General features: G+C 37.9%; 1 protein-coding gene across 1 annotated transcript; it reads left to right on the top strand.

Moving 5' to 3' along the window:
* Window positions 1–3,459: 3,459 nt before the first annotated feature.
* On the top strand, window positions 3,460–11,317 carry LOC127437049 (protein BTG1-like). Its single transcript, XM_051691697.1, has 2 exons — window positions 3,460–3,858; window positions 7,237–11,317. Exons 1-2 carry the CDS (start codon window positions 3,714–3,716, stop codon window positions 7,638–7,640), a joined length of 549 nt encoding a protein of 182 aa, XP_051547657.1. The 5' UTR covers window positions 3,460–3,713; the 3' UTR covers window positions 7,641–11,317.
* Window positions 11,318–27,165: the final 15,848 nt, after the last annotated feature.

The following is a 27,165-nucleotide window of genomic DNA, read 5'->3' as shown; positions in this document are numbered from 1 at the left end:
TAAAATAATTATAATAGTAACGTGATACTTTGAGACCTTTATTTGTCCATGTGGCTTGTTGGCTCTGCTGAGGCATAGCTGGTCCCTTTTGGCTCACTCTTTCCCTCTCAACAAAGTTGAAAATAAACAATATCTTATCCTTGAGCATCTAGAGCCTGGGACTGATGAGGATATTCTGGAAGGGGCTCCTCATCTCTCTCACCTCTAAAACTAAAGTCATACTAGCCCGACGACTAGGAGAGATATGCACAGATACAGAGTATGGGTTGCAGATTGGTGTCTCTATTTATAGACTTGTGGTCTGCAAGTTTGTTTCAACCTCAACTTATCAAGGTTCTATAAACTTTAATGTGGCTTAAAAAAAAAAAAAAAAAAAAAAAAAGCAGGAATTTTTCCCTGACTGTCTCTTCCTGTTCCTCTGTTTCATAACCCTGTTTTTAGGCTTTGTGGAAGTGAATAGGAAGTGTTTGATGGTCTTTGCGCCAAACAGAGAGTTGAGTTTCCATTGGAATGCCCAACATGGGTTTAGTGTAAGTGATGGCCAAACCACACAGTTGGGGGTTTCACTTCCAACTGTTGAAATAAGAAATGCACTGTGTAGAACGTGTGTAAAATTCCTTCAGGTTCAGGTATGGAAAAGGAGGAGACGGGGAGCAGTGGCACGCTTCAGGTAGGCTTTTATATTTCTGCCTACCACACTCTCTGTGTGCATTCTTCACAGTGCATTTCTTATTTCAAACAGACTCTCAGGCAGCATAAACATCTTGAAATCTTCAGCTTAACAACACTAAAAACCATTAGAACACTCATGTCCTTCTCTCTCTGCACTCTGTCGTGTTTTGGCTGCTTTTGAGGCCTCTCCCCGCTATCACTGTAACAAGAAACAGCTGTTAGAAATCATGTCAACCAGCTTGACGAGCCACACCACTCCCTCTCTCCCACAAACAGACACATGACCACGCCCCCATCACCACAACCATTTTGGGTAAGATGAATATGACAAATTGTGACTCAAGATATTGCCTTTTCATGATATATTTATTTATTCTTATATGTAGAGTTTTGTGGTTTTCAGTTTATTTCTATTAGCCTTGAGGACATGCTAAACTCCTAAAAGTAAATAAATAAATAAAAAAATAAAACAAAATAAAGCTTTTAGGAGATTTACTGTATGAGTTTCTGGGAAAATGGACCATTTAAATTTACTTACACTTCTACATTTTTGTCAAATAAATTGCTCTACTTTGTCTTCTAAACAGCAGTAGCAAGCAGCAAGTAATGGTTCACGGCTGTGATTATAATTTTAAGGCCGAAACTGCTTGTTCATAAAAACTGTTCATTGTGGAATGGATTGTCCTACCAAGTCTCAGCCTCAGACAGCATGCCCACAGATTGCCCACAGTCCGTGCTCTAACCATCTGATGCACATGGCACACAAAATTGAAAAATGCTTTCCAAGCCACTCAGCACAAATCTTATTGGCTGGCTTGATAGAACTTCTGCGAGCACACATGACTTTCCATAAGTCTGCCTGGAAACAGTCATGTTCACAAGGTTACAATGACGAAATGATCACCAGATTTGTCCAAGTTTGCCAGGTTAGTGACATCAAATCTTTTAAAGATATTCAGAGTTTTGTTTGAGGCAAGTAGCAGAAAGTAAAGTGGATATCCAGAAGCATATCTGCATATTCTGCTTTGTTTAGGCTACTTAGTTATGTCTGTGAAATACTCTGAGGGTTTGTGTGCTGTATTTGCACTCTCTACACATATTCTGCTATTTCCCGGGTGTTTTCTATGCAGTCGCTAGCGGAGACTGCCGCGCCATTATAGAAATAATTTCTTTCCCCATGTTGGTCTTTTATTTTGGTATGATTTATCTCTGATAACCCCACCCCTAAACAGCATGTAATGACAAAAACGACTTTGAGTCAGTTAGAGGGCTTTTTCTGTCTATGTGGGCGGTTCTTGGCCAATTTAAACTGCTATACTGTCCAGACCTTTGCCGTTTTAGTCAAAGGTCTGGCTACGCAAGACTATATCCTACTTGACAAAGTGCTTACTAAATAATGAGTTTGTATGGACCTACTCTTGACACTGACGCCAAAGAGATTTGTAGAGATGACCATGGCTGAGACTTGGAATCTCAGAATGTGGTTATTTGCTAAATACTGACATTAGATGGTCTTGGACCAACCCATGTGACAGCATAATTGAATGACAGGTTCCCAGGGCAGGTCAGGTTGAGCCTTGAGTCAGCACACAGCAGTTCAGAGGTAATTGCCCTTGGCCATACACACATCCTAACCTGGCTGTTCTAAAAAGGTTAATGCCAATTGGAAATGTGCAAGTCCAAAACATAATCAGCATCATCCTGCTGTTTGCAATAATATGCCAAACTGTTCCAAAAAACAACAACAACAAAAAAAAAAAACTAGATGGTTGTTGAAGAATTATAAGGATAGAGAGAACTCTGATTAGAGAACTCTGGATGGTGGAAAGTTCGCGTATCTATTTTCCAAGGCTTTTTAAAGATGAAGTAATTGGCAGAGACAACAGCTGTTTGGATCACTGCAAGCAATGTCAAAAGATTCTTAGATATGGAAGTTTCATGCAAATGCTGTGTAAGAATATAATCATTAGTTTAAATTATTAGTGTAACTTTGACTTGTTTGTTAGAACTATATATTAGTCTGTAGAATATATACTGATTGAAGCTTTTTATTAACATTTAAAGAGCACACACTACAGTTTGTACATGAAACATGGTTGTGGAGAATGCACATTGTTTCTTTAAAATAATACTACAGTGCACTTGCATCAAAGGTTGGATCTTCCCCTTGAAGTGAGCGGGTAATTCCAAATATCACTGTAGAAGTTTCAACAGAATGCAGAAGCAGAATATATCGGCATTTCCATCTTTTACATGCCACTGTGAGCTTACATTACACTTGACTGCTATTGACCACAGTATTGCTTCAAGCATATTGTAGATTGAGCAATTTATATCAACTAATCATTGTTTAAACCATCCAGTGTGAGTATGTATAGCAGTGCTTTACCCTTACAAAAAGTACTGTGATACCATGATACAATGATGGTATCAAATGGTGACAACATGCTTCTGAATGATTACCTAATGTATGCAGTATGGTATTTAAATGGCAGTCCAAGATATTTAAAACATTACAGTGGTACTGCCACAACATCTTTTATGTAAATAGTTATTGCTGTGGATTTTGCACATTCATTTGAGATTCAAAGCGCTGTGATTATGTATTTTTGGGTAATTCAGAGGAAAAGGCTAAAACTCCTTCAGCCAGCCCTTTTTTCACATGCTCTGTTACGTCACTTCGTGTTCGTGTCGTGATTGGCTCGTTTTTGTTGCTGTTGATGCGTGTGGCGGCGGGGGCATTACATAAGGGCTGTTCGCTTTCATTACAGTCTATTCTGCTGGAGAGCAGTGACGGAGGAGGGTGGTCAGCCCGTTGAAAGGAGCCCACCTCTATTTTAAGCTTAAAAAAACAACCCAAGTCACAGCACTCTGCCGTCCTGGAACACGCAGTACTCTCCAGATTTTTTCTGTCTCAACAAATAAATGCTCGACATAGGCATCAGAGAAATAAAACACGCGAAAAACAAGGACCATTTTGTGAACGGAAACAAAAGCGCACTAGCCATACAGCACCAAGATAAAGCGCACGGAGACTCTCAATGCATACCCTCTGTGCTTGGGGAACGATGAAGCCAGAGATAAGCGCCGCTGTCGGGTTTCTCTCGAGATTCCTGCGGATTAAAGGACATGTGAACGACAGACAGCTCCAGTCATTCAACCAGACTTTACAGGACATCCTGGCAGGTAAATGAAATATCAACATAACTTAATTGTATTTAATTTCTATGTATGTATGTATTTTTTTTATTTGTGAAAAGTGTGGATAAACACCGACCTTTTTGTTTTAAATGTATGGGGTTGGCCACATAGGCAGAAGCGCACGGACGCGTGGGGGGCCGTTCGCTACCGATCGTGTTTTGTGATACAAAGAGCTCGACGCAGCGCAACGAATAGAACAGAACGCATGTGCGCGTTTTTAACTTTGAGTTATTTTTAATTTAACAAGGCGTACGTCTCGCGCGTGTTTACATAGAAAAACAATTAAAAAAACACAGCGCAGGCGGACGCAAAATGCGTTCGATGTGAACGGCCCCTTGCGTGCTGGAACATAAAGGCGCAGTCATAAACGGCTATAACCCACGACAAAACGGCGATCTAAACACTGACTGCAAAAGAACTAAATAAATGACTAAAACAGTTAAAGGAACTGAATTTTGTCGACGGTGGATTTGTGTGATCAAAAATGAATAAATTAGTTCTTTAAGTTATTCAAATTACGTAATGCACAGCATGATTGAAAGTATAGGGGAGATCAAATGTAGATGTAATGTTTAATGTATTTTGCGCATTAGAAGTGCATTCTATAACAAACATTTTGTCCGTATTTCATATAAGTACAAAGCGTAGCCTACTGTTACAGTGACTGCAACAAGTTGAACCGACATTTGAAGAATAACATTTCAGTTGTTTTGGCGCTCGAATTCATTTTGTTTTCATTTTTACATTTTTATGATAGTTCTTCTTATGCGGAATTTGATCAATTATTGAATCCGATGAAAGAAACGGTGGTGCATTAGTATAGAGAAGTGGTTCATTGTTTATTGCGTTAGTAATAGCTGCATACTATTTATCGTTGTTGTTTTCATTTCCCCCCTTTTTCTACAGCCCATATATATTTTGAATAGATCAGCGTTTTGCAGGGCAATTTATCCATAAAACAAAAGAGAAAGGAAAAAATAGATAAAATAAATAAATATGGTTAAACAATTGAATGATAACCAGAAATGCGTATATTTACTTTAAATGCAACAATATAATGGTAATACCACAATTTAATGCACAAATATATATATCCTACTTTAGATGTTTGTAGCCAGATGTAAAAAATGACTTGAGAAAACCATTAATTTATATAGGCTATGCATCAAACGTGTAATAGCCTATTAATGTCAAAATTGTATACATCCTCCTTTCATTTTTATGAGGACCAGAGAGTCACTAAATGCTGTTTGTAAACAAATGGAGTTGTGGCTCTGACAAAATGGCTGCCAGTGGAGAAAGGGGGGATGTGCAGGCTAGTTTCAGTTCACATTATACTATTGCAGTTTAAAGAACTTTATAATGTTACTAGCCTATATTTTCTCTCTCTCTCATTCCCTGCTCAGCTCTCTCAGTCCAACAAATGTTCACACAATTGAACAATGGGGATTCAGCTTGGCAAATAATTATCATGGGTTATTTTAAGTGGGTTGATTAGTTCCTACTTCTCACAGTTTAAATGTGTGCATGAGATGGTGGAAGGATGGTGATCTGGATTACCAGACTGAAATCACAGGTGTTGTGTAAAATCTGCCAGAAAATCTGCTTCTCCTTCGTGTTTTTCTCTAATCACTTTACCAAACAGAACTTCGTCACAGCTCTGTCCTAATTCCCCACTGTAAAGCAAACCGTAGCTTAACATTTCACAAACAAAAATCTGAAGGTTTTTCAAATATTGATAAACCCCAGTTTCACTTTATTAAAAATTTAATACACACAATGAAGATGAAGATGCACACGCATTGTTGTGGTTTGGGCTTTGTCTAGAGTTCTGGGTGGGTTGATCTGCAGTGTTCTAGGCTTTTATTAGAATAAGACATTTGCGTCACTGTCAGGACACAGGCAGCATTTTCCAACCCAGGACTACAGGTGGCCTGCGGGGGCCTGGCCTAGTTCAGAGCCTTTCAAAGCCTTCAGACCCATCCCTCCATCTCCTGTTCCACACCTGTCACCCAATATACTGAGCCAGAAGGGAAAGAATACACACTTGCAATGTGTTGTCATTTGTGTTGAGTGTAATTTGGCCGAATAAAAGGGATATTTCACAGCTCTTTGCTGTTACTACTGCAAATGTTCAGCGATATTCCATATTAAAATTAATTGGGTCAGATGAGGGTGGAAGAGTCTCATACTAGCAAATGTTTGAACTTAAAGCTAAAAAAAAAAAAAAAAGAACCACAAGCAGATTTCAGACTCTGCAATATTCGATGAAATCCAGTTGTCTAAACAGGACGCTGTCTCTTTAAGACGAGGGTCACTCCCCCTTCAACTGCACTGCCAGGCTTCAGTCTTTTGCTCTTGTTGTGTATAGAATATAATTTGAGGACTTTGCGACTCTCGGGCCAAAAGGGTACTGTGCAATCAAAAGGCCCTATCTCGAGCACGTAGGCCCTTTGGACACATATGGTTAATGGTTGTTTATGTGTGCTCTGCCAACGGTGATTTTTCTCACTGTGAAAAACATCCTTTGTAGATACTCGCCTCCATTTTACTGTAACATTTGCAGCAAATCAAGGCCAATTTATCAGATTGTGGTATTTGTGTTAATAAAATGGTGTTTGATTTATTCTGGTTAGCGTGTGTTTTAGGGAATGTGTATACACTAAAGAATTATTTCACAATACTTACAAATGTTTACATTTAGAAACGTACAAATTCTTATTTTACGTTGTTTCTGTATAACATTTTCTACATTTATTACTCGAATAACATACATACTAGTGCAGAAAATAAAAAATATTGCATTGTATCATTTATCAATGCAAAATAAAACACAGTTTATATGAGATTATAAATCATATCATAATATCATAACACATTTTTTAAATTGTATTATTATTATTTAAAAGTCGTCAATATTTAAAAATCTAAAATTATAATCTGGAATTTAGAAGTAATTTGTGCAAACTTTTTGCTTATGGAAAAAAAAATAGCTAACAAAAAATGATAACCAATCAAATTCAAGACCCTTTGTTTTCATAAAAATAATTAAATATATATATAAAAAAATCATACAATAGGCTTTAAATTAAAAATAGTCTTTCAGTTTAAAAATAGAATTTACACTGATGCAAATTTGGCCAAAATCTTTCAACATCATTACATTTAAAAACAATTAAGTTTATTTATCATTTGTAACAAAGATTTTTGTGTCGACTAATTAATTACGTTTACCACACTGCTTAAACAGTGGCTGCAAATGTAATGTCTGATAATTCCATTAATTGTCTTGTTTACCATACATTTTATAATTTAATGACTTTAGACTACATAATATCTCTGCTCTTTCCCTCTCTTGTACAGAGCAATACAAGCACCACTGGTTCCCGGACCGTCCCAACAAGGGTTCTGGGTACCGCTGCATACGTATCAACCACAAGATGGACCCTCTGGTTGGGCAAGCTGGCCAGCGTATTGGGCTGAGCATTCAGCAGCTCTACGTTCTGCTTCCTAGCGAGCTCACATTGTGGGTCGACCCGTTCGAGGTATCCTACCGCATCGGCGAGGACGGATCCATCTGCGTGCTCTATGAGTCCAATCCCAGCACCAGCGGAAACTGCAACGTCACCACTGGAAACAGCAACCCAACCTCGTCTGTCACCCAGGTATCGCCCATGGTGGAGAGTCATATCAGCTGCAAGGAGGAACTGTTGGTTATGGGTCGAACCAGCCCAGCTAAACCATACATGATGACTGTGTCCAGCTAAACGGGACACTGTTGTCATTTTTAAGATAACGTGAAATAAAAAAGAGAGAAAGAAGAAGAAAAAAAAAAACAGGATGTGTCTTATCGTCCAGGTGATGGAAACCTTGTAGGTTTAATTTTCACTCGTTTGGTTGTCTGTTCAGTTCTTGTGTTGGATCTACCAGAGGCTTGACCCTTGGGCAGCTATGAAGACCAGAGACATCGCCCCCACCTCACGACTGGCCCACTCCCACGGCAGTCTTGGGGCTTTACACCAATGTCTGCTGATGTTGAATTTGCACTTTCGCTTTCATTGTTTATGTTATTACATGAACACAAACTCCCTCTAAAATGTTTAGAAGTTATGCTCAGAATCCTGTTTCATTATGCCACTGTTCGCTGTCGAGCTGAAGCCCAGATCTGCAGTCAGTTGCGCTAAAGCTTAGTAGCCGCTATGAGCCTCTTTTCTAAAAACCTCACTTTTTCTTCTTTCGGTAATTTTCTGAATTTGTCAGTGTCTGGTTTGCTGCCAGGCCTCCTCCTGGGCTTCAGGTCAACAAGAACGGTTTCAAACCGCCTCCATCCTTTACACTGCCGCGTTGGAATACCTGTGCCATACGGTTATCCTCGCTAGCCGTTGATGGCACTGTGATGCAAAGGTTCTCATGCTTGTAGCATTTTCTAGGGGTGGCACTCCCTCCTGGATGAATGTAATTTATAAGAAAAACAAAGAAAAACCCAACAAAGATAAAAACGATTTATTTATGCCCCTTGTAAAACCAAAATGAAAGATGTGGCAAAGTTTTTTTGACTTAGAGCAGATGTGATTTTTATTTTCTGCCTGCTTAGAAAATACGTTGAATGCACTTTGACATTTAGACTATATGGGATGACGTTTAGATTTGACCCCCCAAATTCTTTATCGCCTCATTGAGTTTCACACTGTTTTCATAATTTGTTTTCTTGCTTACACTCTGCAAAATGTAAAGTGGTTGCAATATTTTAGAAGCTAGAGAGAAAGAAACATTTCAAACTAGGTTGTTCTCGCATTCAGCTGCCATTTTTACTTTCAAATGACTGAGATGCACACAACTCAGGCTGGCTCGCCGTTTTGATTTCACATGTACAAGGCTTTTGCTCAAAGGCAAAACTCAGCAACTACACAAGTTGTGCGGTCAATTTTGACCGAAATCAGGTCTGTTAGCCCAGTGGTTCTCAACCAGGGGTCTGGGAGCCACTAGAGGGCCTCTACAAACTTTAAAGGGATAACTTAACCTACATAATTTTATCAAAACTGTCAAGCTTAATTAAGATGCTAAAAACAGCTAAAAATCTAAATGTATGCCTAGACCATGTAAAATGATAGTTCCTGAAACTTTTATTATCCTGAAATTAATCATGAGAAAGTATTTTAATCTATTAACACTCCTAATTTCAATATGGTCTTGGACAGTGGGGGACCTTGGAGTCAAAAAGGTTGAGAACCACTGTCTTCGACTATGATCTGTCCTGATACAGGTGGTTTTGGCTCAACTTTGCTCAGATTCAGAGACAAAGGAGTGTAAAAATTGAAGTTACTATAAAATCAAGTAACTTTGATGGCATTTTTCTCAATTTCTGTTTTGCTGTAGTTACTGCGCTTTGCCTTTATAGAGCAGATATGTCCATCTGTGGCTAACATAAAACGGTTAATGCAGTGGGAAAGGTAGGCAAAAAACAGTAGACATCTCTCTGTAAAAACCCGGAAACCTGGTTTACGGGACCAATGTTTCCCATCCCATTGTTTTTAAAGCCACTAAACAAAGACAGCCTGGAAAAGCAGATGTTGACTCCTTGTTTGCACAACGAATTGCAGGGCCCACCAAGTTTAGAGTTGATCATGGTGCTTGCTTTTTCACAGAGGGTCTTCAGCCAGAATAACAGCTAAGTGGTAACGGTCTCGGTCTTAACTAGGAGCGCGTGGTCAAACATATCATCTTCCTCTCTAGGCTGGGTGTAGGAGGGGGTAGGACCCTCATAACAGGGCAGCTACAATCCTCTCCAGCCCCCTTCCTCACAGCCTGGAGGAGAGCCAGCACACACACTGCACGCACTCCAAACTCGCTGAGCCTTACATACAGGACCAAGACAGATAGTAAGATAAAATGGGGCGAGAAAGAGTCGCAAATGGGATTTGGTCAGGGCAGTGCTGGTGGATTTGTGCTGAATCAGTTTACATTCGTTGGTGTGAGTGGGTGGACAAGAGTGTATGCACGTGTGTGAAAGGGACTGCTCTTGCCTTAGCCATTAAGCTGCCAAGACAGGGTGCTGATTAACAGTCCTATATGTGCGCTAATACCTTTGACCTCAGAGGATCATGAGCTGGGTTGTTGATGCACTGCTTTTCTTCCTTGTTCCTTATTGAGCCATCAGCTATTTAAGACATGAGAGCCCATTTAACAAGCTAAACCACAGCGCACGTGCTTCTTAAATCCAAATATGCATTTTAAACATTTGTCGAAGCAATTTCAAACACCTGAGATAGTCCGACAGTCTGCATTTTGGACGCAGTTTGCCATCCCACTCCTCTGAATACTTTTTTGAACTCCGACAGGCAGCCCACACCCACCTCCTCACCCACCCCAATGGTTTTAATGTTTAAGCATTTTAACCATAGTCTGGTGATCTTAACCAAATTTGAACAGACAATTCGAGTGCTTTTAAATCTATGCTTTTTAAACTACTAAGAGTTGTGATTTTACCCCCCACCACCTCCACTGAAATAATGACATCAGCAAACAGATTTCACTTCAACATTCTGAACCCCGTTTCAGTTCAGTAAGCGTTTGCACACAAGTTTTAGTATCGTTGTGAGTCTAAAGTCTATTTCAAGGCAAGAGCACATGAAATGCACTAATAGGTTAACATTGAAGTTATGTGATTTTGAGACAGCTGAGTCTCTATTGGAATGTATTGCCAAGCTCAGGCCACAGACATTCATTGCAGCCCTTATGGATGTGCAGTTTAAGATGTGAAAAATAGAAGGGAACGATTTGGTTCAAAGTTCTGTCAGTCATTTTAGAAGTTATTCGAGTTATTGTCACTTTCACATTCAAAGTGTTTCCATATTTGTAGAATGTATTGTTATTGTACAACATATGGTAGGCTAAGTACATAACCATACATATGGGAAGTGCCAATAATTGATATTTTGCTGTGTAGACGTGTTCCTTTTTGTATTTCATATTTGAACATTAATTCCTCTTTCATAAGTGAAGCCATTTGTGTTAGGAGTGTTGGAAAGGACCAAAGTTGTTTTGGTAAAAACAAAAACAAAACAAAACTAACAAAAAAAAAAAAAAAAACATATCAGTTTCCATGCTCTGTGCTGATAGACTTTCCTTGTTTGAGTTATTTTTTTTTTCTTCTCTTTTTTTTTTTTTTCTTTTTTAAATTAAAACAACAACAAAAAAAGAAATTCTGAGCTACCCAAGATAAAGCTGTCTGTATCTTTTTTTTTTTCTTTTTTTTTCTCCCATCTGTACATCTCTTGTGTTCATTCTTTGATTCTTCACTCTTGGGTATGTTGTGATGAACTGCTGTAAATTTGTACAGTTCATGTAAATTGATTGTTTGGAAGTTGTACAGATTTCTATATTTTGGAAGAAAAGTTTTTTTTTTTTTCTCTGTAATAAAAGATTTCCTATCTTGGCAATGTTTCCCCTGGGACCTGGACTTATATTTTATCATAACACACTCATATTCGCTTCCGCTATGTTCATAAAACATACTGGGCACATACTATGGAGCTCTGCCAAACATAAACTAGTACATAGTAGTTCCCTCAAGGGAACTTTATGAATGTTACACTAATATAGTGCGTTTATATTCAATGGACCGGGAGAAAGAGATGGGGGTTGGGAGAAAAGGACTATTAAAAAAAAAAAAAAGGAAAAATTAAAAGACCTGCATGCAATGCTTGTGTGCTTTAGCTGTCTAAACACTTGGCATACTTGGAAAGCATTGAGAGAGAACATGCACATTAAAGATGGTTTGAAACCGACCATAAATTCTGTGGGTGTTCCTCACTTGTAACTCGAAGAGGTAATGTAGAACAATATTAGCACAGAAGAGTCCAATACTTATATTTACCTGGAGGCCTGACCAGTTCAAAGCTGTTCTGCAAACGATAATAACTTCATCAAAGTCATTCAGACCTGGACACTCTAGGATGATGTTTCTTAGCTGGAATGGCAATGTGGAAACTAGCACAGATTAAGAGTGTGAGCCACAGTCACTCATTGAAACAATTATGGATGTGCACATTAAGATTAAATTATATGGAAAAATTGCATTTTCAGCCATCTTTGTTCCAGAAGTATTTTTCCCATTTTTTTTTTCATAGGGATTTCATAAAGTACTTCGTATGAGTTCTAAGCCATGAACCAGCTCCAAGGTGAATCACAACACTACAAACTTTCATAAGCAAAAAACATATGTGAAAACTGGACAGAAATGATAAAGGTACAAGACAGTGTAACTAACTTATATACTTAATATTCTGTAACTTAACGACTTAATAACAATGGAAAAATATTAAATTATTGGTTTAAAATTGATGATTATAAATAAAGAATCTATATATTTAAAATATAATAAAAAAATATTTATATATATATATAAAAAGATATACATTTTTAAAGAGTGTAGGGAGACTCGGTTCATCATTTGCAGTATGTCAAGGAAGTGGGCGGTCGCTGATTCTCTGATTTTCTCCCTTTAGGATCATGGGTAGTGTTGTTTCACCTGGAATGTCACTAATAAACATGATTTTTAATTTTTTTTAAAAAGGAGGTTTAATAATGCAGACTGATGGCTTCAACAGAAGCTAATACCATTGAATAACCCCTGAGCTCACAATAGGTCTGTCTTTAAAGGTTTATAAGTTAACAATCAATTCCCCTTGGTGAAAAATTAATGAGATCTTTACTTCCAGAACCAGACTGTTGTGCTCTGTTGCCACTTTAGCATTTGTAATTTGTCAAATGTATTGTTATTATACAACTTATGGCAGACCTAGTACATAACGATACAGTGAGATTATTGAATAATTTATATTTTGCTGTGGTTTTGTAAACAATATTAGTATGGAAATATGGCTGTGCAGTAGCATGCCATTTTCCATTTGTGCGGTGAACATTACAAACACAGAAAAAAGGCAGGAAAGTTATACAGAAACTAGCAGAGCTTAAGCGTCTGTTTAGATGCGGCTTCAACAGTCAGTAAAAATGCATGACAGAAGAACAACTCTGAATATTTGTTGTTTGTGTGTGTTCTTCCACACTGTGTGGGCCCTGTTTGTTCCTCTTTCTTCTCACACCTGCCTCTCGGTGTTGAACCACCCTCTCATTCTTCTTCTGCAGAGTAGGGCCACAACAAAAGAGGACCTGAGTGAAAGCAGCTGGAAGGAAACTTGTCTCGCTCTCGCTGTGACTGAAACGTACCTGGTTGAAACTACTGCTTAACATAATTTCTCTCTCTCCAAAAAAGTTGGGACAGTCGAGTGTTTTCCACTATGAAACATCACCATTTGTTCTAATAACACTTATTAAGCATTTGGTCACTGAAGACACAAGTTTGTTAAGTTTAGAAAGTGGAATTTTCCCCCATTTATCCATTATATAGGTCTTTAGCTGCACAATTGTACGGGGTCTTCGTTGCCGTATGGTGTGCTTCATAATGCACCACACATTCTCAATTGGAGATGGGTCAGGACTGCAGGCAGGCCAATCTAGCACCCGCACTCTCTGCTTCACAGCCATTCACTTGTAATCCGGACAGTATGTGGTTTGAAATTGTCCTGCTGGATAATGCAGGGATGTCCCTGGAAAAGACAATGCTGGATGGCAGTATATGTTGCTCCAAAATTTGTACATATCTGTCTGCATTCATGGTGTTCTCACAGATGTGCGAGTTACCCATGCCACGAGCACTGACACACCCCTGGCCTATACAGACACTGGCTTTTGGACCTGATACTAATAACAGCTTGGATGGTCCTTTTACTCTTTGGCCCGAAGAACATGATGGTAGTTTTTTCAAAAATGTTTTGAAATGTGGACCCATCTGACCAAAAATCACTGTTCTGCTGTTTTACTTTCCATCTAAGATGAGACCGAGATTAGAGAAGTCGGCAGCGCTTCTGGACAGTGTTGATGTATGGCTTCTGCTTTGCATAGTAAAGTCTTAACTTGCATCTGTGGATGCAGTGGCAAGTGGTGTTGACTAACAAAGGTTTACTAAAGTAATCCCAAGCCCATGTTCATTATATCTATTACAGATGAATGATGTTATTTAAGACAGTGACATCTGAGGAATCAGAGATCACACGCATTCATAAGTGGTTTTCGTCTTGCCCTTTATGCTCTGAGATTTGACCAGATTCCTTGAATCTTTTAACTTTTTATATAATTGAACATAACCCTATTATTGGTCTATATTCTTCTGTTGTGTTTTTAATTGTTGGTCTGTTCGCATGTGTCAGACAGATGCTTCAGAAGCACCTCTAGTCCTAAGATCTGTTTGTAGGACAATGTGCCAAATTAAACGTAGTTTGAAACTTTGAAAAACATTTATCGAGTTCTCAGCTCAGTCCAGCTGTCTTTGAGTGCAAAATCACATATGTGGAGGGCTGTGCTGCATGCTCGTTGGTTCAACGAGGCATGTTGCCTGTACAGCTGGAGCGCTGACTGCCCCCAATGCATCAAGGTGGGGCATCAAGCTTGAATTGTTCAAATAGTAGGGACCTGCCTTAATACGGAATTTACATACATGATTAATTATTATTTTTTATGAGTTATTTTTCAAATAATTCTAAATTAACGAGCTAAATTGACAGCCCTAATAATGACATAAAATTTAAGAGTTACTTAAATTTGTGCGCTAAACATACATTCATTCCATTAAGAATGTCTGTCAATGCCATATTGAATAGGACAAATGTGTGCGTGTAGAGGCCAGAGGAATGTTTTGCATTTAGAGTGGTTGTCAAATCCAAGTGATGTCCCTTTCAAGCATCCTATATGGCAAAACAGCGTTATCTCATTGAAATTCTGCTGATTATGTTTCTTGTAGGGAAATTCCATATCAATATGTCATACCCTTCCACATTTTGCTCTCTCGGTTTCTCTGTTTCTCTGCCTCTCTTTCATACATGGAATCCATGTTCCTGCTATTACAGTTAGAGAAGAATGCTGGGTATTTTTCTCAAGTCCCGTCTCACTCCCTCTAGCTCTCATTCTCTACTTCTTTGTGTCTCTCAGAAGATCACTGGCCTGTGATATATCAGGTTAACTGCTGACTAAGAGAAGATAAAACATAACCAACATGGAAAACACACAAACACAAATACACACACTCTCTCTCTCTCTCTCTCTTTCTCTCTCAACCATATACAGCTCTGCTCTTTTTAGTATCTTCAAAATGTGTAAACTTTTCAATGTTAAAATACTGTATCTTATCAAAAATTATAATTCTCTCATCATTTACTCCACCCTTATGCCATCTCAAACTCGTATGGCTTTCTTTCTTCAGCAGAACACAAACAAATGTATTTTGCTGAACATATGATGTGTTTGTGTTCAATGGGGTCCAACACTTTAAGGCTCCAAGAAGGACATAAAGGCAGCATAAAGGCAAACCATACGATTCTAGTGGTTTTATCCATGTCTTCTGAAGCGATCCAAATGTTTTTGGCTGAGTAAAAGAAGCAAAATGTAATTCCTTTTTTACCATAAATCTTTACATCAGCAGTCTCCTTTGGCGCAATGTGCACGATTTCAAGCACGAGGAAGTTTAATCGATCTACAGATAATGATTACGGCAAGGAGACTGCAGATGACAAGATTTATAGTGAAAAAGGAGTCATATTTTGGTGTGTTTCTCACCCATAACCGATCAAATTGCTTTAGAAGACATGGATTAAACCACTCGAGTCACATGGATTACTTTTATGCTGCCTTGTCTTTTTTTGGATTTCCGAAGTGTTGGACCCCATTGACTTGCATTGTATGGATGTATTCACATCATATCTCCATCAAAATATCTTCATTTGTGTTCTGCAGAAGAAAAAGTCAAATGAGTTTGAGACAGCAAAAGGGTGCATAAATAATGAGAGAATTATAATTTTTGGGTGAAATATTCCTTTAATATGCAGAGATACTACTATAAGTAAGCCATTTACAGGTCGATATTCTTAAAAATTTGAAACATTGTGGCACTTTCAAAACTGTTTGTTAGAGCAGTAATTCCCAACCGGGGGTACGCATACCCCTGGGGGTACGTGAGCAGGTTCCAGTCAGTATGAGAAAATAATTGGATTTTGCTATGTTGAACTTATAAAACAATGTGTATGACTTTAAATATAAATAACAGGGATTAGGGCTGGGTAAAAATACAGTTTTTTAAATTAATTGCGATCTTCATTTTTTAAACGATCTCGATATCCATTCGTAAAATACCAAGATCGATCTTTTAATAAAAAAAAGTTCTTTACTCGTCCGTTTAATGTGTTCAAAGATGAGATCCGCGCAATCTATTTGTCATCGATTAATGTCTCTTTTAATATCCTATCTGTTCTTTTCCTTCAGTTGTTGATCAAAAACAACAAAAATAAACATTTAATAGTAATAAAAAAGCAATGCGACTTGTGAATATTTGTTAAACCAAAACAAAACGCAGAACTGCCACTGATATACTGTAGATCAGGGGAATTGCCTTTTTTTTCTTAAAGAGACAGTACTGTTTTAGCCTTTGTTCTACATATCAGTGTAAATATTACAAATTGTGCATGCCAACTATTAACACGCAGGCTACTGTATATATTTTTATATATATTGTAAATGAAATTTCTATATAAATGAAATTTCTTGATATATAACCTACACATCTTTGGTTTTGTGTAGATGATGGGGTACTTGAGGCTACTTGGGTACTTATGGCAAAAAAGGTTGGGAAACACTGTGTTAGAGTATAACGACCAGCTCAACACAGCAACACTGGTTCAACCAATGGCGTGAGTTTGGGGTGGGACTTTGTTTGCCCGACCAATGGCAGATGGGGGTAGTGTTTAGGAAACCTGTTTGAAAAAGGTTTTTTTTGCAATTCCATGACGCTATATCTTTAACTGCTCCTGGAAGTGTGCTTTATTTATTTTTTCTAGCTTTTTTTCATAAATGGCACAATATTACTGTACTGATTAGAGTCTTTAAGAATTATTATGTGGGGATTTTCTGTACTTTGGCCTGGTGTGGAGCGAGGAGTTTTAGGAAGGCCAAACTCTTGGTAAACATCCCATTGCTGTTCACGCTAAGCAGCAAAGCTTGTTCTAGAACCACAAATTTGTTACTCAAACAGCTTTGCACATTGTCTGTAATCTAATCAAAAAATCTTTATTAGTTTGATAAGTGTTATGACATATTAGACAAGGAGGGCGATAAAGACTGAGATGCAGTGCAGTGAGCTTAGCACGTGGTAAATTTAAAGCCCTCATGTCGCACACAAACAACTGCACATGTTTGTGTTTCTGAGAACTTGGTGAACGCACTTCAGCTGTTTCCTGTTTTCTGTTGAAAAGAACACCACAAGCGTTTGACAACTGTGAAAGAGTGAAAAAGAGAGCAATAGGCTGCTTGAGCTGCTGTGCATGCTGCAGTGTAAGACATGCTTTGTGCATAAACCTTGCAGCATTCTGTGAAACCAACTTCCAGTGTTAAGGTTGAAACCTAAAACTTTAAAACTTCACAAACAAATTTCCATTACATTTTTAAACAGATAATAGTGAAGCTTGTTGACCTCGGAAGTCTTTCTGGTTAGGCTAGTTAAGAAGCCTGAGGGGAACTCCAGCACACCAGTATCTCAAGTTGTGGGCCAGCATCCAAAACATAACATATGCTGGGGAATAAACAGGGGAATAAAAGGAAATAGTTTATTAAAAGTGTCATTTGTTATAGTTTTCCTCAGTAATCCCTTCCTGAGAGCCAGGAAAGGGTTGTTGTTTAGTTTGACAGCACTGTTCTTTCAATATTTCTTTTTATCGCGCAACGCAAAACACTCTTCCTCTGTGGTTGTATATCTCAAGTAAAAACAGTGTTATTGTGCAAGTTTGCACACCATCTGGTTCCCCAAAATGCCACAACTTTAAGATCCAGTGTTGTTAATTTTCGAAACAGAGCTGCCTTGACCCAGAAAAGCAGCTCTCTATTATCAGTGAGTAACACCGGACCTTTTTCTCTTGCCTCTGAGACCGATTAGTAACTAATTTACTCAGACGGTTCAATTAATTCACCCTGCAAGCTCAATACAGCCTCTGATAAATAGTTGTGCATTGTAATTGATCCCAGAATAGCATTCCATTTTACAGCAAGACTCAAAAGCCAAGCTGTTTGAGGCAATGGAGATGGCAACCATTATGTTCACCAGGACTATATATCGGGTTAGGGGCAGTTGGTCCATATTTAAGTGGGTTTGTGTCATTATTCAAGCTTTTCTAGCAAAACATTTAAGAAAAGACATTTATAAGGTTTTATATTTTTAATACAATAGATATATAGTTCAAAATTAAAAGTATTTGGACATTGTAAGTTAAGCGTTAGTGGAACTTTCCATTGTTAATGCGATGAACTACACCTGTGGTTACTCTGCAAAGACACATTTGTGAACTTAAGGGGAACTGACAACCACAACAACAAAAAAAAAAAATACAAATAAATAAATAAATAAATAAAAATCACTTTGACACCAGTTACTTAAAAGTAATTGCAAAAATAACTCTGTGAATTTAGTTCTGAGAAAAGGTCTAGCATCATTTATTTGCATGCCACTTGGTCTGATATTTTAGTATCTTAAGTGTCCAAAAGTGTAAATACTACAAAAAAAAATACCTTTTGGGGCCTCTATATGTGCAGAAAGGTGGAACACTTGGTGTAGAGACAGACTAGAGGATGCTCAGTGTAAAGTGTGTAACCACCATCCATTACTGATTCTGTTTGGGTCATAACATCTGTACATGCCTGGGCAGCAGTGATTGTAATAGCTACCATAGTGGCTTGGAGTGATTGCTCAAATGTGCAGTAATTACTGCGGTAAAGAGCGCATTACATGCGTGGGAGAATGGGACACTCAGGACTCATAACCTGCCATGGAGCTGCAGGCAAAAATCAACAGGAATGACGCCAGCACGTCAACATGATCAAAACTCATTTACGAGGTTTGGCATTGTAGGTGCATGTATTTTTTTATTATCAAAATTTTAGGTTAAAATTTATTTGAATGTATAAGGGAAAATGTATATTTTAGATGCTGTAACTGGCCACCATTTGTTTAATTTATTTATTTATTACTATTTTAATCACCTTTCTGCCTTCACTAGTTCATTTTATATGGTCCTCTGTCGACAAATAAATTTTTAAAATTGCAAATATTCCATGTAGTCTTAATTCATGAGTTCATAAAACTGCGTAATAATTATACAATTATAAAATCATAAAAGAATGAGCAAAATGCTGTTTAAAATATTTATAGATGAAATATGGCATGTCGCACCACAGGACAAAAGTATTTAATGTCAACTACCCATGTACAGTATGTCTGTGTAATGATATGCATAATGATCACACGGGAGGTCGGCATGTGGTTTCCGAGAGTTCCCTAGGATCGGCCACATTATGCTGACTCAATGACAAGCGGCATCTCCTATCAAACATTTTTGCATCGGCTCAAGTGTGTTTATCTTTCCATGTGGCACGACAGGAAGCATGTTGCATCAGCAATGTGGGAGACCTGGGTTCAGATCCCATGTTGAAACTAGGAAGTAATCATGTTTGCAAAATCAATGGTGAGTGCAATCCAAAGGTTGCATTTTCTAACCACTGATGGTTGGGTTGGGTTGGGTTGGGTTGGGTTGGGTTGGGTTGGGGGGTACAGTTTAGAAAATATACATTTCTCTTCACTATTACAGCCTGTAGAGCTGAAAACAACTCACTTTACAACTCGCTTTTGGCGCCCCTCCGTGGACATTACAACCGGAAAATGGAACTCACTCGTGCTCGTATGCTTAACAACACTTACTGCTTTAGCCACTGGGGAACTTCATTAAACAGTAACCGAATTTAGCTAAAGAAAAGTCAACCTACTGTTTGCGATTTCAATGTAAGATCAGTCTGGTATACATACTTTTAGTTTTTGTTCTGATATTATTCCTAGGAAAAGATGAATAGTAAAATTAAAATGCGTATATTGGCATGCTGGTGCCCTCATGCCAGTGTGTGGCACGCCCTGGGTGTGTTTGCTTTCAGTCAGGCTGTTCCTATAGCCTTATGTATACATATGAAGTCACATGTATGACTATACACACACCCACACACCCATCATACAATGCTTCATACCGTCTGGAACTTACGGGCCTACTTTGCCTGCCAGATCATGAGTGAAATCCCTGCTGCTACTTACAGAAAACCTGTAAATCTCTCTCTCTCTCTCTCTCTCTCTCTCACACACACACACACACACACACATTCCTTCTCCATGGCAAAGCTGTTTTTTTTCACTCCTGGCTACATACAACCTGCAGCCATGCTTGTATTTGTGGTGGTATTCAGTTCTTTTTTCTGTGTCCACTAGTCTTTTCACATTTAAAATGGTTAACCCAAGGTCAATATTAATCCTGGGTTATCTTGCTCCATGTTTCACACTATCTTCACTTTACCCTGGGTTAATAATTCAGCCTGTATATCTTTAGCACCACATACCCAGGGTTAAAAGTCACTTTAACACAGAGTTAATAATGGGATAACGAGATAACATCATTTTCCCAAAGTTGCACAAACAATATAATATTACAAAAGTGAGTACTTTACACTAAGTTAGTGGTGTTGCTACTTTTAGTAAGCTACTACCCCACACAGCTAAATATACAATGTGTGTGTGTGTTTGTGTGTGTATGTGTATGCACAAATAAATACCCCAAAATTCTCTGACATATTCATTCTCAGCATGTTTGTGTGATATTAATATTGGAGGACAGATTGTGGCTACTTGCTTGTTTATTGACAGCAGTTGTTATTTCAATAAGCAAAGCCTCACAACAGGTGGTAACAGAACGTTCTACAAAAAAAAAAAGATCGGTCTTATTTTGGAATAGTAAGTGCTGTACGTGCTGTGGTGCAGCTACGGCAACAGAACGTTTGTGCCCGAGCCCTTGAGCATTCGAGTGTACGTGTCGGTCTCGCCCTCATCCTGTTTTTAATGCAGAAAAGAGGAATGTGCTCTCTCACCCGTTTGAGATTGTGCAAGAGGCATTGTGACATTCACTGCAACAATCCCCGTGTGATTCACAATCAGGGGCTACTGTTGCCATGGTGTTGCCACGGCTTTTCTGCAGGCTGAAAGATCTTCTAATGAGTCACAAATAGTGAAGTAGAGCTGGAGTTTGTGTGTGTGTGTGTGTGTGTGTGTATGTATTTAGTTATAGTTGTGGACAAAATTGTCCCCGAAAGGGAGTTAAATCTGACCGAACCTCCCTTAGGTGACATTCAGGAACGTGGAAAATCTGGACAATCATTCAAAAAAGAAAGAAATTATGAATGATGGATGGATGGATGGATGGATGTGTGTTACTATAAACTGGGGTTTTATAAACCTCCCTGTTCAGAGTCTCTAGAAGAGCATGAAACAGATTTTAATTTCCCCTCACGGTACTAAAGACGACGTGTTCAGTCATTTAGTCCAGTTCTGCACCTGTTGGACTAAGGCCACTTGATTGAGAGATACTAAGTGCTTGAGTTCCCAGAGAGCTATCTAAAACAATCAGTATAGCATTTTTTTTTTAAGTCTATTTTTAGGTCTGTCATTCCATCTGCCTCTCAGGCTCATCACTGAAAACAACCACTGATTGTCTATTTCATCAGTTCAACACTTTATCGAGCTCCTGACCTCCCTTGGGCCTTAAATGTGGGTGCATTGTTGTGAGGAAAAACCCTGATCAGAGAGAGTCAGCCAATAGTACTGATCTTAAGACCTTATACTAAACTACTACTATTTATTTGGACAAGGAGAAGGTGAATGACAGAGTAGCATAACCTAACTAAGTTGAATTGGTATGAAATATTACTTAACAGGCTTTGCTCTTTCGAAGAAAATATCACATCATCATGACTGAGGTACAAGTATTGTAAACAGTGATTGAGATTATTGAGCATGGGGTTGCAGGGAATTAGCCAACAAATGCATGGATACTGATGCCGTTTTAGCACTGTTACCATAGCAACAGGTCAAAGCCTCACTTCTGTGAGATAATCTGATAATCAGCTCTCAGGTGTAATGAGAATGTTCCCATGATATGAGTCACATAGAATAGGACACAATCCAGTCAAAAGCTGTTGCTGGAAATGTACAGGGGAAACAGACTCTCATATGAGAGAGAAAAGCGGTCAATATATGACACATATACTGCCTTGTCTCTTTACTTCCATATGCACTTCATTAACAAATGTGTGTCTTTTGTGTGTGTGTGTGTGTGTGTGTGTGCGTGGGTTTAAGTGGTTTAAGAGGACCTTTTTTAGGTTACAAACTGGTAATTATAAGGGTATTATGCTATAAATGTGGTTTATGAGGACATTTCTAGTGTCCCCATAATTCAAATCTCTTAAAAAACATACTAAACTATGTTTTATTGAAAATGTAAAAATGCAGAAAGTTTTTTGTGAGGGTTAGATTTAGGGGTGGGGTTAGGGTTAGGGGATAGGATCTATAGTTTGTACAGTATAAAAATCTTTATATCTATGGAGAGTCCTCATATTGATAGCTGCACCAACATGTGTGTGTGTGTGTGTGTGTGTGTGTGTGTGTGTGTGGTATAATTAATGACTTACAAATGTTGAAAGGTTTCTTTGAAGGTTTGGTTTAGGGTATAGAAAATATAATTAGCTCACTATAAAACAATAGAAGTCAAGGGAAAGTCCCCAATATGGGTGCGTGAGGGAGGGGTCCTCTTAGGTGTGTTTTCAGGGGTGTTTTGCTTTGGTGCATGAAACAATTTTTCACAGCCTAGATCTAAAACAATTTCAATTTTAAGCATTTATCTAATTATGTGTGCAGCTAAAGGAATGTTCTGGGTTCAAAAGTTAAGCTCAATTGACAGCATTTGTGGCATAATGTTGATTACCACAAAAATTATTTTCAATTCGTCCCTCGTTTATTTATTTATATATTCAGTTGTGGTTACAGCAAGGCACCTACAATGGAAGTGAATGGCACTAGTCCACAAACATTAAAATACTTATTGTTTCAAAGGTAAAGTCACAAGATATAAGCATTATACATGTTAACATGAGTTTAGTGTGATTAAAATTACTTACTAACCATATGTGTTTCAAGTTATGTATCCAATATTTAAAAAAAAAATTCCTTGAAAAATGCAAGACTGGTTAACCCTATAAGCGATTTTATCAAACTAAAATCAGTTAAAAACTAAAATCCAGTAGAAGAGATTTTATCACATTTTAGTCATGTTAACACGTACAGTATAATGTTTACATCTTGTGGCTATACTTTGAAACTGTATATTTTAATGTTTATGGACTGGCCCCATTCACTTCCATTGTGTAAGTGCCTTGCTGTAACTAAAAATTTTTAAATAAACAAGGGAGTTGAAAATATTTTCTGTGAAAACCAACATTATGCCACAAATGCTGTAGATTGAGCTTAACTTGTATTGAACCCAGAACATTTCTTTAACACTTACGAGGCCAAGGACATAAAGATTGCTCATTGCTATTCATTCCAGCACAAAGGGCCTTAATAATACATTTTCATGTATTCATTAAAATTTATTTTTAGTTTTACATCTTGAAAAACTCTGAAAATATAGGAACATTAGCCTCAAGGTCAGCTGCCTTGTTACTTTTAGATGTTAAAGATTGTGATTTGATTTTAGAGTTTTTATAAAAATTAAGTCACATGTCCTTATACTGTATTTGCAGCGACCCCCTTTTCAATCATTTTCACAGACATTTGGCCTCACTCATTGCTCCTGTTTCATTTTCTGTTGTTACAATAACTGGGTCCATTGAGTAACCCATCACAGCATGTGGCAAAGCATTTACATGAACCTTAAACATCATTAAACAATAACTTTCTCTTTCTTTCTGTCTGTGTATTACTACTGTTTTAGGGATTTTACATACAAAGTGAAATTCACCTATTTTAACATGAGCTTTAGTTTTTGGCACAGGGAAGAACAGGGATTTTTTCTTTACTGCTCATAGTGCTAATAGCAGTCCTCCCAGGTCTCCTATTGGCTGACCATCTTATAATGTTTACCATCATTACCTTGTTTAGAGCAGCCTGACACATGACATGCCCAGACACGGCCCATATCTGATGAAATATACTGGCACAGGGGAGAAACCAGCTCTATTCACTGTATCTTGCTACAGTATATGACTTGCTCTTCATTCAAATAAGACTATTTTACCATTCTGTTCTATCGCTCTTGTCTTTTGTTTCATTGATTATCTGTTATAGTGCCACTGCTTTCATATGTACAGTACTGTGTAATAATATAGGGATAAGTTATATTCGGCAACAGTTTTGACAGTGAACTGTTACATCAATAATCTGATGTAATGGTGCCATTTGATTATGAGAATATGTTTTTAAAGGAATAGTTCAACCAAAAAAAAATAATTTACTCACCTTCATGTCATGTGTATGACTTTCTTTCTTCTGCAGAACATAAACAAAGATTTTTAGAAGAATATTTCTGCTCTGTAGGTCCATACAAGTGAATGGTGACCAAAACTTTGAAGCTCCAAAAAACACATAAAGGCAGCATAAAAGTAATTCATATGACTCCAGTGGTTTATTCCATGTCTTCTGAAGGAATCTAATTGATTTTGGGTGAGAACAGAACAAAATAGAACTTCTTGACATCAGCGTTCTATTTGGCGATCATGATTTCAAGCTCGATTACCCCTCATAGCATCATCTAGCACTCTGTGCATGCATCAGGTGTAGTCGAGCTTGAAATTATAATCTTGCATAGGGACTACTTTTTGGAGCTTCAAAGTTTTGGTCACCATTCACTTGCATTGTAAGGACCTACAGAGCTGAGATATTCTTCTAAAAACATCTTCATTTGTGTTCTGCAGAAGAAATAAAGTCTTAGACATCTGTGATGGCATGAGTGTGAGTAAATGATGAGAGAATTTTCTTTTTTTTTTTAAACCCTAACCCTGTGGGTGAAATAAACATTACACTTGAGAAACCTATCTAAATGAGGACATACCATTGACCTTTATTGATTTTACTTTACCTTTTTTTTATTATTAATAAAAACAACTATGATATATATATATATATATTTGTTTTAATAACAAATGGATGTTAGCTAAATCATCCTCAAAAGGAATAATTGTTCATAAATAATGTTTTATATATACTGCATGTAAGTGTGAGTGTGAGTGTGTGTGTGTGTGTGTGTGTGTGTGTGTATATATATATATATATATATATATATATATATATATATATATATATATATATATATATATTTGAGGATGATCCCAAAGGGAGATTTAGCTAACATCCAGGGACAACTGTGTCCCCAAACTAAGTACACACATTTTATACACATTTTGTCAAAAATAATAAAATTTTAACTTTTCATTCAAACAACATTTATTCAAAACACTTTCAAAGTACAGTTATATTAAGGAAAATACATAAATGAACAAGCAAGGGGTAGTGAATGTATAGAATTGTATAAATAATAAGTGTTCAGTTTCTGAAGAAATCTGCAGCACTTCCTGCAGAATTCTGTGGGCAAATTCCGTGAGGGCCTGGACATGCGATCAAGCTATGCCACGACAGATTCATTGCTTTGGCTGCATACTAGAAACACCCAACCCTGAAATGCAGTATGTGTTGCACAAAATCCCTCATCCAAATGGCAGAACCCACAAGGCCCTCTCTCATTCAGTCAGCTTTTAGTCGGGTTTTAAAATGGAAGCATTGGCGTCATGTCAAGTGTGAAATAGTAACAGCCACACAGAGGTCAGAGTACACTGAGGGTGGCTATTATAGTATTATGAGAGATGGAGGAACATTGCCCTGTCTTTCAATGGCTGTCATTAGTGGGCTAAATGCATCAGATCTGTAAATGGTGAAATGGTGTTCTGGCTATTTACCTCTGTCTGCTCCTGTCTTCCACACCTCCCTGCAGTGAAACAGAGAGCAAGAAATGGGAGTGAGGAGGACAGGAGGAGAAATTAAAGATTAAAGGAATATTTCACCCAAAGATGAAAATTCTGTCATTATTTACTCACCCTCATGATGTTTCAAACCCATATAACTGTCTGTCTCTGGAACACCAAAGGAAATATTTAGCAGAATGTAAGAGTGGCTCTCTTCCATACAATAAATGTGGATGGGGACCAGGGGCTGTTAAGCTCCAAAAAGGACAAAAAAGCACCATAAAAGCAAAATAACAGTAGTCTATATAACTTATACACTAAATTCCAAGTCTTCTTAAGTCATATGATAGCTTTGTCTGAGGAACAAGTTGTTCACTGAAAATCTTGCTTGATAGCCGTCGTCACCATTCACTTTCATTGGATGGAAATGAGCAGCTTGGACAATCTACTATAAATAACGCCTTTTGTGTTCCACGGAAGAAAGTCATACAGGTTTCAAAAGACATTTTGAAAGAATTTTCATTGTTGGGTGAACTATCCCTTTAACATGTTTATGCTGAGCTAATGGAAAGTTTTCTCTGCCTTGTGGAAAAGACAAGGAGGGGAAAAGCAAATAACAACCATCTCTTAGAGAGCGGCGTCCTTTCGGCCCGTTGCTGTGACGACCACCCCCGAAGCTCTGCACACACATACAAACGTGGACAAATTCTGGCATTCATTTCTTCTCGCCCCTGCCCAGACAGACGGCAACAAAGCACGAGCCTTTCCACAGCCCCTGGCCCACTAGAGGGCTTTTGTGTGGGCAGACTAATCTTTTTACCAGACACACACTATGTGTGTGTGTGTGTTTCAATGTGTAGACAGCTCTTGTTTCCAGTGAATGTGTCTGTGTGCAGGACCCCAGGGCGACTGGAATGATGTCTGACCAGGGTGTTTGCTAGAGCTTTGCTCCACTAGTTCTGTATATGGGTGTGTGTGTGTGTGTGTGTTTTATGTGTAGTTTGTCATCTATTGTTTACTTATCTATCTACTTGTTGAGATCTCATTGCAGTTTCACTATACTTAAATTACAGAAATGGGCCACCCCACACACTGAACACACATCCCACAATGTGAACACTTCTAAATGAGAATATATTATAGACCTTGTTTTTACATAAAGCTAATTATAACGACTCACTGTAAAAAAAACTAATGTTAAATTTATGGTAAAAAACTGGCAGCTGTGGTTGCAAGAAATTCAACGTAAAAATACGGTAACCATGTTTCAGGCTTTACGGGATGTAATTTTGATGCCTGTATATTTTACGGTGCATT

The sequence above is a fragment of the Myxocyprinus asiaticus genome, chromosome 47 (genome assembly GCF_019703515.2).
Source record: "Myxocyprinus asiaticus isolate MX2 ecotype Aquarium Trade chromosome 47, UBuf_Myxa_2, whole genome shotgun sequence".
NCBI lineage: Eukaryota > Metazoa > Chordata > Actinopteri > Cypriniformes > Catostomidae > Myxocyprinus > Myxocyprinus asiaticus.
The sequence above is the reverse complement of the archived record's forward strand: the minus strand, read 5'-3'. Positions and strand labels throughout refer to the sequence as shown.

Coding starts and splice junctions, on each gene's coding strand:
- LOC127437049 (XM_051691697.1), top strand. CDS start 3,714: ATGCATACCCTCTGTGCTTGGGGAACGATGAAGCCAGAGATAAGCGCC. Junction 3,859..7,236: donor TTTACAGGACATCCTGGCAG/GTAAATGAAATA, acceptor TCTCTTGTACAG/AGCAATACAAGCACCACTGG.